At 37.3% G+C, this 17,742-nt stretch overlaps 1 protein-coding gene across 1 annotated transcript in view; it reads left to right on the forward strand.

Annotated features, from left to right (window-relative positions):
* STIL (STIL centriolar assembly protein) overlaps positions 1 to 17,742 on the forward strand; it is a 94,191-nt gene that overhangs the window by 66,367 nt on the left and 10,082 nt on the right. The window contains 1 exon segment of the mRNA XM_077149749.1: positions 17,138 to 17,351. Within this exon segment, the coding sequence (XP_077005864.1) occupies positions 17,138 to 17,351 (214 nt within the window).

Raw genomic sequence — 17,742 nt, forward strand, 5'->3', positions numbered from 1 at the left:
CTATTTTCTGTCATCATAAAAGGTTCCATGCTTATTTTGTATTTTCTCTGCCCAAACTCTGGAATCTACCATAGAAACCAGAAGCACTGGTTCTTTTATTAGAAAATGTTTTTTAAAAGCCAAATTTGGGTACTAAATATGCTCACTGCTACTGGCATACCTGTGCCTCTAGGCCCTCATAAGAAATAAAGCTAGAAAATTTTATTAAGTATTAATATATTTCTTACATTAAAATCCCTGAATTTATACTAATCTTCTGATTTCAATCCAACATTCCCTTATTTACCATTTCTTTCCCCAACAGTGAGAAACCTGGCTGTCATTATCTACAATATATTTATTTATTTGTTCAATCCTAGTGTACATGTAAATTAATTTCAGAAGTGCTGACCCATACTCCTAAAAGAAACAAATTTACTGGAGTATAGTATTTGTGTACGGTTCTTTTTATCTTTAGCCTTATAAAATTTTAGTCAAAATACCATTTTCCAGAGATATTAGTTCTTCTCTATTTCCTTTAGTGTGATTATGTTATTCTTTTTAATACAGCTAGGTTCATTTCTTAATGATTGCATTCCATTTTGGGGTTCCCCTATATCCTTGTTGATTTTATATGTTTTGGGGAATATATGAGATATTGCATAGGTTCTAAGAGATAAAGCTGTATAGAAAGATATATACTTAGGGACGCATAGCTCCATTCTCATCCCTGCTACTTGTTCCCATTTCCTCCATCTTCCTGCCTCTATTCTACCTAAAACGGTAACCAATCCCTTTAGTTTCTGACTTATCCCTCCTGTATTTCTTTTGCACACATGATGATGTATTCTTATATCCCCTTCTTTCTTAAATGGGGTATAGCATATCATAGGTACTTAGATTTCGCTCCTTTACTTATCCCTGTATCCTGGAAATCACTGCAAATCAGTTCATAGAGATCTTCCTCATTCTTTTTTTTTTTTTTTTTTTTTTTAACGTGGGCAGGTACCAGGAACTGAACCTGAGTCTCCAGCATGGCAGGTGACAATTTGGCCACCGAGCCACCATTGCACTGCCCTTCCTCATTCTGTTTTTATACCCACATAGTACTCCTTTGTGCAAATGTATCATAGTTTATTCACCCACTGTCCTGTTTATGAGCCATTTAAGTTGTTTTCAGGATTTTGCAATTTCAAGCAAAGCAAATAGTGAATTACCCTGTGCATATGTATTTTCTAAATATTTTTTAAGTCGGTTTGCTGGGTCCAAGGTTAAATGTATATATAATTTTGCTAGGTGTTCCCAACTTTCCTTTCAGAAGGGCTGAACAGTTGTATTCTCACTAGCACTGTATGAGAGTTTCTGTTTCCCCACAGGTTTACAAACAGAATATATGGTCATACTAAAAAAAAATTTTACTGGTCTGATAGGTGATAAATGGTATTTCAGTTTTTTTGTTTGTTTTTTTTAATTTGAATGTAGATTGCTAACAATTAATTGTAAAACAGGTTGCAGAGTTTGGTATGGGTTTCAATTCCACAATTTTAGGTTTTATTTCTAAGATACTAGAGACTAAAAGAAATATCAGTATACTGATTCAGCATTCATACTCATTTGTTAAACCCAACCTTCTCTTTATAACTTCACCATCACCTTTGATCTTTCTCTCTTTAGGGGTATTTGGGCTTTGGCCATTCTAACTTATTCATGTTGGAAGGGAATGGGGGATGAACTAGTTGATGTTCTGGAAATGCTGGCCTCTCTACATTTCAGGGTTTATCTGGTTCAGGTACCCATTGGAGGTTTTAGGTTTCTGGAAAGTTACAATTCAGTGTTATTTTAATTTTAATTTTTAAAATTATGAATGAAAAAATAAATAAAATAAAATTATGAATGAATTTCAGTACTTTAGTGTTGACCATTTTTATATCTTTGAGAATTAACTTTGTCTTTTACCATTTTTCTATAGGGTTTTAGGCCCAATACATCTAAATTTTTTCTTTTTTTTTTGTTTCTGGCTTATTTTGTCTCACCAAATGTCCCAAGTGGTCATTCACATCGTTGCATACCTCATGATATTGTTCCTTTTTGTAGCAGCCTTCTTTGTCTCTTATGGTGTCTTTACATTTGAAGTCTATTTTGCCTGATAGTAGTATAGCTACTCCTGCTTTCTTTTGGTTATAACTTGTATGGAAAATCTTTTTCCATCCTTACACTTTCAATCTATTTGGATCCTTGTGTCTAAGATCAGTCACTTGTATGCAGCATATAGGTGAATTATGTTTCTTAATCCCTTCTGCCAATCTATGTCTTTTAATTGGTAAGTTTAGTCTGTTAACATTGAGTTATTACTGAAAAGGCATTTCTTTTTTTATTATTATTAAAAAAATAAAGAAACAAAATAAAACAACATACATAATCAGTAATTCACAATATCATCACTTAGTTGCATATTCATCATTTCTTAGAACACTTGCATTAATTCAGAAAAAGAAATAAAAAGACAATAGAAAAAGAATAAAACGAACACAGGAAAGAAAAAATAAAAAGATTGTACCTACCACACCCCTTACCCCTTGCTTTCATTGATCACTAGCATTTAAGCTAAATTTATTTTAGCATTTGTTCCCCCTATTATTTATTTTTATTCCATATGTTCTACTCCTTTGTTGACAAGGTAGATAAAAGAATCATCAGACACAAGGTTTTCACAATCACACCGTCACATTTTGACAGCTGTATCATTATTCAATCATCCTCAAGAAACATGGCTACTGAAACACAGCTCCACATTTTCAGGCAGTTCCCTCCAGCCTTTCCATTACATCTTGAATAACAAGATGATATTTACTTGATGCATAAGGATAGCCTCCAGGATAACCTCTCGACTCTGTTTGGAATATCTCAGCCATTGACACTTTGTCTCATTTCACTCTTCCCCCTTTTGGTTGAGAAGGTTTTCTCAATCCCTTGATGCTAAGTCTCAGCTCATTCTAGGGTTTTTCTCAATCCCTTGATGCTGAGTCTCCGTTCATTCCAAGATCTCTGTCCCACGTTGCCAGGAAGGTCCACACCCCTGGGAGTCATGTCCCACATAGAGAGGGGTAGGGTGGTGAAACCGCTCATTGTGTTGGCTGGAGAGAGAGGCCACATCTGAGCAACAAAAGAGGCTCTCTTGGGGGTGACTCTTAGGCCTAAATTTTAAGTAGTCTTGACCTATCCTTTGTGGGGTTAAGTTGCATATGAACAACCCCCAAGACTAGGGGCTCAGCCTATAGCTTTGTTTGTCCACACTGCTTGTGAGAATATCAAGAATTCAACTTGGGGAAGTTGAATTTCTCCCCGTTCTCACCACTTCCTGAAGGGGGCTTTTCAGATACTTTTCCACTCACTGATCGAATCACTCTGGGATTCATCGGGGCATCACTCTTGACAAACCAACAAAATCTCATGTCCTACCTGAGATTCCAAGTACTTATGGCGTTCAATCAAACTATCTACATAAGTTATATTAGGAAATGCACTAGTCAAAATATAAGTTTTGTAACTAATAAACATTTTTTGCTTTAGTCTCACACAGAAGGTGACATTTTAAAATATTAATTACCATCTATTTTCAGTACCCTGCAATAATGACATTCCTTTGTTCTTCCTCATGCAAAAACATTTTTAAAATTGTACCTTGTACATTTCACTATTATTATACACTCTAGGCATTCCTAGATTATACCATCTCAATCTTTAACATCTATCTTTCTTTCTGATTTCATTTATGTCCCCAGCCCTCCTCCCTCTATCATTCTCACAGCTTCATTCAGTGTTTTAACATAATTGTATTAGTTAGGTAATATTGTGCTGTCCATTTCTGAGTTTTTGTATCCAGTCCTGTTGCACAGTCTTTATCCCTTCAGCTCCAATTACCCAATATCTTACCTTATTTCTATCTCCTGATGGTCTCTGTTATGAACAAAATATTCCAAGTTTATTCACTAATGTCAGTTCATATCAATGAGACCATACAGTATTTGTCCTTTAGTTTTTGGCTAGTCTCACTCAGCATAATGTTCTCTAGGTCCATCCATGTTGTTACATACTTCATAAGTTTATTCTGTCTTAAAGCTGCATAATATTCCATCGTATGTATATACCACAGTTTGTTTATCCGCTCGTCTGGTGATGGACATTTTGGCTGTTTCCATCTCCTTGCAATTGTAAATAACGCTGCTATAAACATTGGTGTGCAAATGTCCATTTGTGTCTTTGCCCTTATGTCCTCAGAGTAGATACCTAGCAATGGTATTGCTGGGTCATACGGCAATTCTATATTCAGCTTTTTGAGGTACCGCCAAACTGCCTTCCACAGTGTTTGCACCATTTGACATTCCCACCAACACTGAATAAGTGTGCCTCTTTCTCCACATCCTCTCCAGCACTTGTCATTTTCTGTTTTGTTGATAATGGCCATTCTGGTGGGTGTGAGATGATATCTCATTGTGGTTTTGATTTGCATTTCTCTAATGGCCAGGGACGTTGAACATCTCTTCATGTGCCTTTTGGCCATTTGTATTTCCTCTTCTGAGAGTTGTCTGTTCAAGTCTTTTTCCCATTTTGTAATTGGATTGGCTGTCTTTTTGTCGTTGAGTTGAACAATCTCTTTATACATTCTGGATATACTAGACCTTTATCTGATATGTCATTTCCAAACATTGTCTCCCATTGTGTAGGCTGTCTTTTTACTTTCTTGATGAAGTTCTTTGATGCACAAAAGTGTTTAATTTTGAGGAGTTCCCATTTATTTGTTTCTTTCTTCAGGGCTCTTGCTTTAGGTGTGAGGTCTATAAAACCGCCTCCAATTATAAGATTTATAAGATATTTCCCTACATTTTCCTCTAACTGTTTTATGGTCTTAGACCTGATGTTTAGATCTTTGGCCCATTTTGAGTTAAGTTTTGTATAGGGTGTGAGATACGGGTCCTCTTTCATTCTTTTGCATATGGATATCCAGTTCTCCACGCACCATTTATTGAAGAGACCATTCTGTCCCAGGTGAGCTGGCTTGACTGCCTTATCAAAGATCAAATGTCCATAGATGAGAGGCTCTATATCTGAACACTCTATTCGATTCCATTGGTCAATATATCTATCTTTATGCCAGTACCATGCTGTTTTGACCACTGTGGCTTCATAATATGCCTTAAAGTCAGGCAGCGTGAGACCTCCAGCTTCGTTTTTTCCCTCAAGATACTTTTAGCAATTCAGGGCACCCTGCGCTTCCAGATAAATTTGCTTATTGGTTTTTCTATTTCTGAAAAATAAGTTGTTGGGATTTTGATTGGTATTGTGTTGAATTTGTAAATCAATTTAGGTAGGATTGACATGTTAACTATATTTAGTCTTCCAATCCATGAACACGGTATGCCCTTCCATCTATTTAGGTCTTCTGTGATTTCTTTTAACAGTTTCTTGTAGTTTTCTTTGTGTAAGTCTTTTTGTCTCTTTAGTTAAATTTATTCCTAAGTATTTTATTCTTTTAGTTGCAATTGTAAATGGAATTCGTTTCTTGATTTCCCCCTCAGATTGTTCATTACTAGTGTATAGAAACACTACAGATTTTTGAATGTTGATCTTGTAACCTTCCACTTTGCTGTACTTGTTTATTAGCTCTAGTAGTTTTGCTGTGGATTTTTCACGGTTTTCGACATAGAAAAGGCGTTTCTTGATTCTACCATCTTTTTTATTTTATTTGTCAGATCTATATATTCTTTTCCCTCTTTCTCTTTTTATTATTTAAATTACCCTTAGTGGTACTCTTCAATTCTGTGCCCTTCTCCAGGCTTCCCTCTCCTGTCTTTTTTTTTCAGCCGGCAGAACTTCTTTTAGTATTTCTTGTAGGGCCAGTCTCTTGTTGACAAATTCTTTCAGGACTTGTTTGACTGTGAAAACTTTAATCTCTCCCTCAGTTTTGAAGGACAATTTGGCTGGGTACAGAATTCTTGGCTGGAAGTCTTTCTCTTTCAGGATCTTGAATGTATCATACCAATGCCTTTTTGCCTCCAGGGTGCTAGTTGAGTAGTCTGGAGTCAGTCTTTTTTTATTTCCCTTATATGTAGTAGACTGTTTTTCTCTTGCTATTTTCAGAATTTTCTGCTTCTCTTCAGCATTTGACAGACTGATTAGTATGTGCCTTGGGGAAGTCCTATTTGGATTTATTCTGTTTGGATTTCTTTGGGCTTCTTTGACTTGTATATTTATGTCTTTTAGAGGATTGGGAAGCTTTCCCCCATTATATCCTCAACTACTCTTCCTAGCCCTTTACTTCTCTCTTCTCCTTCTGGGACACCAATGATTCTTATATTTGTGTGCTGTGTTTTGTCTATCATTTCTCCGAGTTCCCATCCAATTTTTTTCATCATTTTTGGAAAAAATAAGTATTACTGATTCTTTCTTCTGTCTCTTCAAATCTGGTGGGTTTTTTTCCTCTAATATGTTTTTTATTTGGTCAACACTCTTTAATCTCTGTGATTTCAGCTGTTTTTCTATTTCTTCTTTCAAATTCCTCTTTCTGCTCTTCTACTGTCTTCTTGATCTCCTTTATGTCATTTGCTATCCCACTTATTAAGTAGAGTTGTATGAACAGCTTTGATTAGTTGTTCCAACGTCTGTGTCTCCTCTGGTGTTTTGATTTGGTCATTAGGTAGGGCTATATCTGTCTGCATTGTGATATGCTTAGTGATCATCTGCTGTCTTCGCCACATGTAAATATCTTAGGAGTTGATTTCTTACATGGGCAGGCACCGGGAATCGAACCCGGGTCCTCTGGCATGGCAGGCAAGCATTCTTGCCTGCTGAGCCACCGTGGCCCGCCTGGGAGTTGATTTCTTTCAGTAGTCTAAGGCCTTATGTTTGCGGGATGGTTATACAGCAGACAGTAGGGCACTCTATATAAAACAGGACAAGGGTGGAGCACTCAATACAGTGATTTGTTTCAGTGCAGATATCAGCACAGGTAGGGGATGTTATGCTGATGCTTGTGAACGTGGGTGCCCGGCAGCCACGGAGGTTGTAGCTGTGCAGGTGCACCTGTGTGGGGGGTGTAACCCTGGTGTGCACTGGTCTGTTGCACAGGGTCCTTTGTATGCATGCGTAGAGCTGTGGCAGCAGGTTGGCGTTATACCTTCATGGATTGGGGGCAGATGTGACCCAGCTGCATAGGTTGGCACTTTCTCAGAGCTGGGAAGTGAGGCTGAGGGCTGTGCACATGCACGGTTCTATGACTGCTGTAAAGTGCGGTTCCCAGAGCTGAATGACGTGATTGGTGGCCCGTGAGCATGCGTGGGCCTGGGAGTGCCATAAATGGATGCTCTGACATCAGGGAAGGTGGGGTGAGGCTGTGTGACAGTATGGGCCCGGGGTGGGGGTAGCCTAGGTATAGAGGTTAGTGCCCGCTACATTTATGTGCTGGCAACAGCCTGCAGGGAACAGGGAGGGGGAGGTAGTGCTCAGAAGGGGTTCAGGAGAGGTGGGTTGGGCTGCACTTGGGGTGGGGGTGTGGGGCAGGTATGTGCACTGGGTGGCTGGTGGGGTGGGGACGCCTGGAGTGCGGGGAATGGGAATGAGTGACGGGGTTCAGATGCGTGGAGTGTGGGGTGAGTCGCCAGTCATGGGGCTGCGCTGGTGAGTATAGCGCGCCCAAGGAATGCAGCCAGGCTTACTTCCTAGTCCCGTGTTCTCATCCGTGCACTCCCACAGGCTCCATGCCTCTGCACCAGGTTCCAGCTTTCTGCCTTTCAGTTCCTCGGCCTCTGCAACCAGGTCTGCCACATGTGGTGCAGAAGGCTCTCCTAGGTCAGCCGCACTCCTGAATTGCCTCCTCAGTCACCCTCCTGTCCCTTCTCTAACTTTTCTGTGGAGCAGGGCTAATCTCAAGCTTCTCTAGTTGGCCATTTTCCCAGAAGTCTAGAGTACATTTTAACAAGGAGTTATAGAATAGATTTCAAAGTTTGGTATGGGTTACAGTCCCACAATTTCAGGTTTTTCTTCTAGCTGCTCTAAGACATGGAGTCATAAAAGAAATGTCAATATAAAAGATTCAGCAGTCATACTCATTTGTTAAATTCTGTCTTCTCTGTTATAACTCCTCCTTCTCCTTTGAGCCTCCTCCCAGTCTTTAGGTGTATTTGGGCTATGCCCATTCTAACTTTTTCCTGTTGAAAAGGGTAGTCAACAATATGGTGTAGGGGATAAAACTGGTTAATGTTCTTGGAGAGGTTGGCACCTCTGGGTTACAGGACTTATCTAGCCTAGAAATCATCTGAAGGTTTTAGGTTTCTGAAAAGTAAACTTAGAGCATTAAATTTTTGTAGAATCTCAGAGAGAGCCCTGGGCGTTCTTTAGGGTTAATAGGAATAGTATTGGTTGGAGTTTGACAAACAGTGGCAATTAGCAATATCTAGCTTAACTTTCCATAAGAGTAGCTTCCAGAATAGCCTCTCGACCCCGTTTGGACTCTCTCAGCCACTGATACCTTATTTTGTTATACTTCTTTTCCCCCTTTTGGTCAGGACAATATTGTCAATCCCATGTGCCAGGGTGGGCCTCACTAAATATCCTATCAAAACCTCCCCTAATCTCTTCTCCCCCCCCACCCCCCCAATTATTTATCTCTGGTATTGCTGTGGTACTGTAACTGTCTTCGTGTTAACTATAGGTCATAACATGCAATATTTGTTTCCCCCCATACTCTTCTATTGTTGACTATGTGTACAAAATATAACCTTTGAAGTAGTTCGTGCAGGAACTTATAACAAGTAGAGTTAATTGGTGGGATACATGACTCTATACAGACCCTTTCAGTCCTATTCATCTTCAAAATTGAGGTTTTACTTATAACCGCACTAATAAACTACCTTCACTTCTGTCCATTCCTTTACCTTTAAGTTCAACCTCTTTGGATAACCATTTACTCACCTAGTTTCTGTGTACCTCTACGTCCCCTATGTTCTACATGGTAAGCCTCTGAGTTTACTAGAGTCATAATAGTGAAATCGTATAGTCCTTTTGTGTCTGGCTTATTTCACTTAGCATTATGTCCTCAAGGTTCATTCATGTTGTCATATGCTTCAGGACCTCATTTCCTCTTGCTGCTGCATAATATTCCGTTTTATATTATATACCACATTTTGTTTATCCACTTGTCTGTTGATAGGTACTTGGATTGTTTCCATCTTTTAGCATTTGTAAATACTGCCACTATGAATATCGGTGTGCGAATCTCTGTTAATGTCACTACTTTCAGCTCTTATTGGTATACTGAGTATTAGTATTGCCAGGTTGTAGGCGCAACTCAATATGTGTTTTTTTGAGGAATGGCCAAACTGTCTTCCACAGCAGCTGTACTAGTATACATTCCCATCAGTGTTCCAGTTTCTCCAAATCCTCTCCAACATTTGTAGTTTTCTGTTTAATAGCAACCATTCTTGTAGGTGTAAGGTGATATTTTCATTTCCATTTCCCTTATAGCTAATGAAGATACCATCACTTCATGTGCTTTTTAGCCATTTGTATTTGCTCTTCAGAAATATGTCTATTCATATCCTTTGCCCATTATGTAATTGGGTTGTTTGTTCTTTTGTTGTGAGTTTTATCATTTCTTTATATACACAGGATATCAAACCTTTAACCAATATGTTGTTTTCAAAAACTTCCTCCCATTGAGTTAGCTGCTTCTTCACCTTTTTGATCAAGTCTTTTCAGGCACAGAAGCTTTGGATTTTGAGGAGTTCCCATTTCTCTATTTTTTCTTTAGTTGTTTGTGCTTTCATTATGAAGTTTAAGAAGCTGCCTCCTAATATTAAGTCTTAAAAATGTTTCCCTATATTTTTGTCTAGGAATTTTATGGTTCTGGCTCTTATATTTAGGTCTTTGATCCATTTTGAATTAATTTTTGTATAGGTGTAAGGTAGGGGTCCTCTTTGATTCTTTTGGCTATTGGTTGCCAATTCTCCCATGCCCATTTGTTGAAAAGACTATTCTGTCCCAATTAAGTGGATTTAGGGGCCTTGTTGAAGATCAGTTGACCATAGATTTAATGGTCTATCTCTGCACTCTTGATTTGATTCCATTGGTCAGTATTTCTATCTTTGTGCCAGTACCATGCTGTTTTGTTTTTTTGTTTTTTTTTTTAGTACAAAATAAATTATATTTGCTTTAGGGGGTCAAAATATAACATATCAGAGAATTAAAGTATTTTAGATATGGAATAAACCTTAAAGACCCTAACATTTTACAGTATAAGTAACTGAGGTTCCAAAAAGTTAAAACTACAGAACTAGTGTGAGCAAATTTAGAGATCCAGGGTTGGGCAAAATTCATTATGCAAATTTGAATGGTGACTTAATTTCTCACTATTTTCTTAGAGAAACCGGCAGATGTGTTTCCTTATTTGTAAAATAAAAAACAAAATTTTCTCCCATCACCACCTATTCATTTCTAACACATGAATATTCTTTAAGATGCCTAATTCTAATTAATTACTTATTTCTATTTATTGCAAATTATTTACTGCAAATAATCACCTAATATTGCAAAAACCTACTCATCCAAAAAGTAAACGATATACATACTTGTGTGTGTGTGTGTGTCTCACTAGTCCTCAACTCAGACTCAAAAGTTAAAATTCTTCAATTACTAGAAACATGAATTCATCTAGGACTTATAATATTTTCATTCTTCTAAAAGCCACATCTAGTTTAGTTTTCTCCTCAACCCACATGATGAGCAAGAGGTGGTTACAGGATTGGGATTTTTCCCCTGTACTTAATCTATAGGGCTATATATGATCCTCACTTCTGCCTACATCATCAGCCTCAGTACCATGCTGTTTTGACTACTGTAGCTTTATAATAAGCTTTCAAATCAGGACATGTTAGTCATCCCACTTTGCTCTTTCTCTTTAAGGTATTTTTGGCTATTTGAGGTTTTTTACCCTTCCAGACAAATTTGATAACTAGCTTTTCATGTCATCAAAATAGGTTGTTGGAATATTGTATTGAATCTGTAGATCAATTTGTTTAAATTGATTATCTTAACAACATTCAACCTTTCTATTCATGAGTATAGAATGTCTTTCCACCTATTTAGATCTTTCATTTCTTTTAGCATTGTTTTGTAGTTTTCTTTGTACGGGTCCTTAACATCCCTGGTTAAGTTTATTCCTAGATACTTGATCTTTTAATTGCTTTTTTTTTTGCATGGGCAGGCACCAGGAATCGAACCCAGGTCTGCAGCATAGCAGGCAAGAACTCTGCCTGCTGAGCCACCATGGCGCACCCTTAATTGCTATTTTGAATGGAAATTTTTCCTTAATCATCTCCTCAGATCATTACTTGTGTGTAGAAACATTATTGATTTTTGTGCATTAATCTATACCACCAGTTTGCTGAAATTGTTTATTAGCTCAAGTAGCTTAGTCATAGATTTCTCAGGATTTTCCAAGTATAGGGTCATGTCATCTGCAAATAATGAAAGCTTTATTTCTTCCTTTCCTATATGGATGCCTTTTATTCCTTACTCCTGAGTGATCACTCCAGCTAGAACTTCTAGTACAATGTTGAATAATAGTGGTAACAATGGGTATCCTTGTCTCGTTTCTGATCTTAGGGGATGTTCTGGTTTGCTAGCTGCCAGAATGCAATACACCAGAAATGGAATGTCTTTTAAAAAGGGAATTTAATAAGTTGCTAGTTTACAGTTCTAAGGCCAAGAAAATGTCCCAATTAGAGCAAGTCTATAAAAATGTCCAAATTAAGGCACCAACAAGACATTATCTTCCCTCAAGAAAGGCCCATGACATTCAGGGTTGCTCTCAACTGGAAGGCACATGGCGAACATGGTGACCTCTGCTAACTTTCTCTCCAGGCTTCTTGTTTCATGAAACTCCTCCAGGGGCATTTTCCTTCATCTCCAGAGGTCTCTGGCTGCATGGGCTCTGGTAGTTCTCATAGTTATCTCGTTGTTCTGAAGCTTTTTCTAATATGCTTTCTGTTTTAAAAGATACCGGTAAGTACTCAAGACCTATCTGGAGTGGGTGGAGTCACATCTCCATCTAATCCAAGGTTAATACCCATAATCAGGTGAGTCACATCTCCATGCGAACAATCAAAAGCTCCTAGCCAGGGCGGGCAATGGTGGCTAACTGACAGAGTTCTCTCCTGCCATGACAGAGACCTGGGTTTGATTACTGGTGCCTGCCCATGTGAAAAAAAAAAAAAGCTCCCAACCAGCAATACTGAATGTGGATTAAAGGACTAGGCTTTTCTGGGGTCCACCACAGATTCAAACTGTCATAGAGGGTATGGTTTCAATCTCTGTTAAGTATGATACTAGCTATGGGTTTTTTTATGTATGCCTTTCATGATATTGAGGAAGTTTCCCTTGATTTCTACCTTTTGAAGTGTTTTTTATCAGAAAAGGATGCTGAATTTTGTTGAAGGCTTTTTCAGTATCAGTCAATGGGATCATGTGATTTTTCCCTTTCAGTTTGTTAATGTGCTATATTACATTAATTTATTTTCTTGTATTGAACCCCTTACATTACTGGTATAAGTCCAACTTGGTCATGGTGTATAATTCTTTTTAATAGATTGTTAGATTCAATTTGCTGGTATTTTGTTGAGAATTTTTGCATCTATGTTCCTGTAGAGTCTTTATCCAGTTTTTATGTTAGCGTGATGTTAGCTTCATAAAATGTGTTAGGTAGCATTCCTTTTTCCTCAGTTTTTGGGAAGAGTTTGAGCCTGATTGGTATTAGTTCTGTTTGGGAATGTTTGATAAAATTCCCCCTGTGAAGCCATTTGGCTCTGGGCTTTTCTTTGTAGGAAGGTTTTTGATAACTAATTGAATCTCTTTAACTTGTAGTTGCTTTGTTGAAATCTTTCTTCTTGAGTCAGTGTATGTAGTTCATGTGTTTCTGTGAATTGGTCCATTTCATCTAGGTTGTCTAGTTTATTAGCATATAGTTATATAGTTATTCGTATTGTCCTCTTAGGATTTTAAAATTTCTTCTGGATCCATAGTAACGACACTCCCTCTTTTTCCTGATTTGGTTTATTTGTGTCCTCTCTGTTCTTTTCTTTGTCAGCCTAGCAAAGGGTCCATCGATTTTATTGATTTTTCTCAACGAAACAACTTTTAGTTTTATTGAGTCTTTCAATTTTTTTTGTTGTTGTTGTTCTCCAGTTTGTTTATGCTTTAATCCTTCTTTCTTACTTCTATTTGCTTTGGAGTTAGTTTGCTGTTCTTTCTCTCATTCCTCCAGGTGAGCAACCAAGTCCTTGATTTTTGTTCGTTCTTCTTAATTAATATAGGCATTTAGGGTGATAAAATCCCCTCTCAGCACTGCCTTTGCTGCATCCCATAAGTTCTGATATGTTGTATTCTCATTTTCATTCGTCTCCAGGTATTTACCAATTTATCTAGCAATTTTTTCTTTGACCCGCTGATTATTTAGGAGTGTGATATTAATTTCCACAGATTTGTGGAAGTCCTGGTTATTTGTTGGTTAGTAGTTTCCATCTTTATTCCATTGTGGGCCGAGAAAGTTCTTTGAATAATTTCAATCTTATTAAATTTATAAAGAACTGTTTTGTACCCCAGAATATGATCTATCCTGGTGAACATTCATGAGCACTAGAGAAGAATGTACATCCTGCTGTTTTGGGTTGTAATGAATTATATATGTCTATTAAGTCTAATTCCTTTATCACATTGTTTAGAGTCTCTGTTTCCTTGTTGACCCTCTGTCTGGTTGTTCTATCTATAGAGGAGAGTAGTGTATTGAAGTCTCCCACTATTATTGTTGAAACATCTATTGCTCCCTTCAGTTTTGCCAATGTCTGTTTCATGTACTTTGGGACTCCTTGATTGGGAGCATAAGCATTTATGATTGTTATGTCTTCTTGGTGAACTGACTCTTTAATTACTTTCAATCTTTGTCTTCTTGGGTCTAAAATGAGTCTCTTGTAAGTAGCATATAGATGGGTCATGTTTTTCACCCATTCTGCCAGTCTCTATCTTTTAGTTAGCAAGTTTAGTCCATTAACATTCAAAGTTATTATTGTAAGAGCAATTCTTGAGTCTCCTATCTTTCCCTTTTGTTTTTGTCAAATCTATATATTCTTTTCCCTCTCTCTCTTTTTAACCTTTAAATTACCCTTACCTAATGCTCTTCAATTCTGTGCCCACTTCCAGACCTCCCTCTCCTGTCTCTTTTTTTCCAGCCATCAGAACTCCTTTTCGTGTTTTTTATAGGGCAGTCCTTTGCTGACAAATTCTTAGTCTTTGTTTCTCTGAGAAGATTTTAATCTCTCCTTCAGTTTTGAAGGACAACTTGGCTAGATAAAGAATTCTTGGCTGAAAGTCTTTCTCATTCAGGATCTTAAATATATCATATCACTTCCTTCTCGCCTCATTGGTGCCTGTTGAGTTGTCTGAACTCAGTCTTATGTAGTTTCCCTTGTATGTAGTGAATCACTTTTCTTTTGCTGCTTTCTGATTAATATGTGTCTTGGAGTAGGCCTATTTGGATTTATTTTCTTTGAAATTCGTTGGGATTCTTTGATTTGCATATTTATGCCTTTTATAATAGTTGGGAAGTTTTCCACCATTATCTCTTCAAGTAACCTTCCTGGCCCTTTACTGATGACTTATGTTTGTGCTCTTCATGTTGTCAGTCATTTCCTTGAAATCCGTTCCATTTTTTCCATCTTACTTGCCATTTGTTCCTTTGTGTGCTTGAGTTCAATTGTCCAGTCTTCTCGTCCACTTATTCTTTCTTCTACCTTTTCAAATCTGCTATTGTGTGACTCTAGTATATTTTTAATTTGGTCTACAGTATCTTTCATCTCTCTGAGATCTGCTTTCTATTTCTTTCAGTTTTTTCTTTATGTTCTCTCAGTATCTTCTTGATAGTCTTTATGTCCTTATAAACATCTTTTATTAATTGTTCCAAATTCTGTGTCTGCTCTATTGTTTTAATTTGTTCGTTTGTCTGGACTGTATCTGCCTGACTTCACATGTTTGGTGATTTTCTGTTGCATTTGGGGCATTTTATTATCTCGATAATGTTGTTTTGTAAGTTGGTTTCCTTTTCTCATCTAAGGTTTTATATTTGCCTAGGTTTGCATTGAAGACCCCTTTTGTACTTGGTTTGTTGGTAATTCCCCCCCAAACCAAGTCCTAGATCTCATGGATGGGATGCAATTCTACTTGAGGCTTCCCAACAGGTGGCACTCTTGAGCCACTTCTCCCCGTCAAGCCTACCTCTTTCCCAACTGCAATGGCCATCTGAGCCAGATTTCAGTTAAGGCTGCTATATCTTGGTGTGCGCTCACAGCCAACAACACTGGGGCTAGGGGGTGAACAGTGTGTGTCTCAGCAGAGATTCCACTTTTGGGTGCAATGGGCCTAGTGGCCCCCAGGCTCCTGCTTGGGATGACCTTGGATTTTGTGGCTGGTCCGAGTATAGGGCAGGGCGGCCGATTGTTGGGTTGGGTTGGCTATTTGCTCCACCCAGTGGGGTGGTTGGTTGCAGCTGGGCATGCTTCCAGGTTTACCATGGGAGCTCGCAGCTGTGGAGCAGTGTGTGAGGATCTCCCAAGCTAGCTGCAGGGATAGGCTGGAGTGGAGGTGTTTACCTATGCACTGCTGTCTGATCCTGGTACAGTCATGCCTGAGCTCACTCATCCCATTCTCTCCATCTCAGTTCCTCTACTTTTTCATCCAGGACCTTCCTATATAATGTAGAAGACCTTCTTTGGTCACTTGTACCCTGAAAAACTGCAATCCTAGTCATTTTTCTGTACCTTCTTTTGTTCCACAGAGCAGAAGCGAACTTAGCCTATCCTATTCTGCCATTTTCCCAGAAGTCTGTGAATTGTCTTTTGATTTTATGATGTTTGTTATGTAAAAAATTGATGTTTTTGTAATCAATTTATTGATCTTTTATAAGAATAATATCTTGAGTGATGTTTTACAAAGATTCATTTGTGCTTATCATATACTTCACACATCAGATCAAGTTAAATTCAACAATGTGGAAAAAATTGGAAATAACCTGAATTTTATGCAAAAGATACCTTTTGCAAAAGATATAGCTAGAAAAATCAAGCTATATCTATAGAATGAAATATTATGTAACCATTAAAATTTGATTTTAAGAATATTTAATGAAATGGGAAGATGCTCATGATGTAATATTTGGTTTTAAAAGGCAATTTCCAAAACTATAAAGTATGGTACATTCTTGCAGAGAAAATTCATTTTTATCTATAGAAAAAGTATAGATGGAAGTACTCTGAAATGTTAACAGTGGTTACCTCTGTGTGTTCAGTTACCTTTGGCTTTTATTTTTTCCATACTTAGTGTAGTTTTGAACAGTTACCTAAACCTCTCTCTGTGCTTCACTTTCCTCATCTGTCAAATGGCGATAATACATAGTATCTAGTAACTTATAGGTTTCTTGGTAAATGTTAAATGAGATGAGTCACTTAGAACAGTGCCAGGCCCATAATAAGCATTCTATAGCTACTTTTATTAATACTTTCCTCTGTTTTCTACAGTAGCCACAGATTACTATTTTATCAAAACCTTTTTAATACTGATTTCCCTAATTAATAATATATTTTCAAATTTTGAAAGTAATAAATACTCACTGTATAAAATTTAGGAAATTCATAAATGTATAAAGAAGAAAACAAATACCACCAAGTATGTACTGTGATTATAAAATGGCATTTTATGAATTTTCATTTGACAGACACCTTGACTATAGTTTAAAATTTTAGGTGAACAAATAATTTAAAATTTTGGCTACTCTAAAAAATTACTCAAACATGGCATCAAATTTGGGAGAAATCAGCAGTTAGGGAGATGTTTTCTATTTCTAGTCTTCAAAGAAAGCTGTCTAGTATATTATAAATATAGATTTATAAATTATAAATATATTTAGCAGTTAATATGCAGCCTTTCAAGCAGGGATTCTTATATAGCACCCAGAACGGAAAACACAAACCAGAATGCTACTTGCATCTTAATCTCCTTTCTTTCAAATGTGTGTTAAAAGTACCTTGATAACTAAAGTTACGTTTTATATCCTTTCAAGCAGCTCTTTTCCTGTTGTGAGAAAAGAACCTGATGTGCCTGTATTCTTTCCGAATTCCCTGTTGGCAGAGAGTGTAAGCATGTGCTCACAGACTGGACCAAAAGAGGGTGCCAGTAACAACTCTATGACATCAGAGGACCCAAAACTTGAGCACGCAATGCAACCCTTGCCTCATCAACTGTCAGACAATCAGAAAATTTGTCAGGATTTATTGGTAAGAAAATATAGAGCATTTCATCTTTTATTAGATGATTATTTAGCATAGAGGATACCAGTTGAGGCTTTCCTAGATTTAAACTGATTGGGACCTTGAGATAAAATTATTTTTGTGTAGTTAACAATATAACTTTATTTCTTTTAAAATTTCTTAAAGTGTGATAAACTAAATTCAGTAATTTGCAGCAAGCATGTCAGTTATGGAGTACTTAGCCAGAAGAAAACAGCTACATTTTATAAATATGTCTTGATATTGTGCTAAATTCAAACTAAATTTAATGCCAGACAAAAACAAGAGTTTGATTTGTAGTAAGTTTGAAAATTGAAAAGTATTTGGATATTTATGAAAATATTCACTGATTTCACTGTAGGTAAACAAATATTTTTTG

This window comes from Tamandua tetradactyla, chromosome 2 (assembly GCF_023851605.1).
Source record: "Tamandua tetradactyla isolate mTamTet1 chromosome 2, mTamTet1.pri, whole genome shotgun sequence".
Classification (NCBI taxonomy): domain Eukaryota; kingdom Metazoa; phylum Chordata; class Mammalia; order Pilosa; family Myrmecophagidae; genus Tamandua; species Tamandua tetradactyla.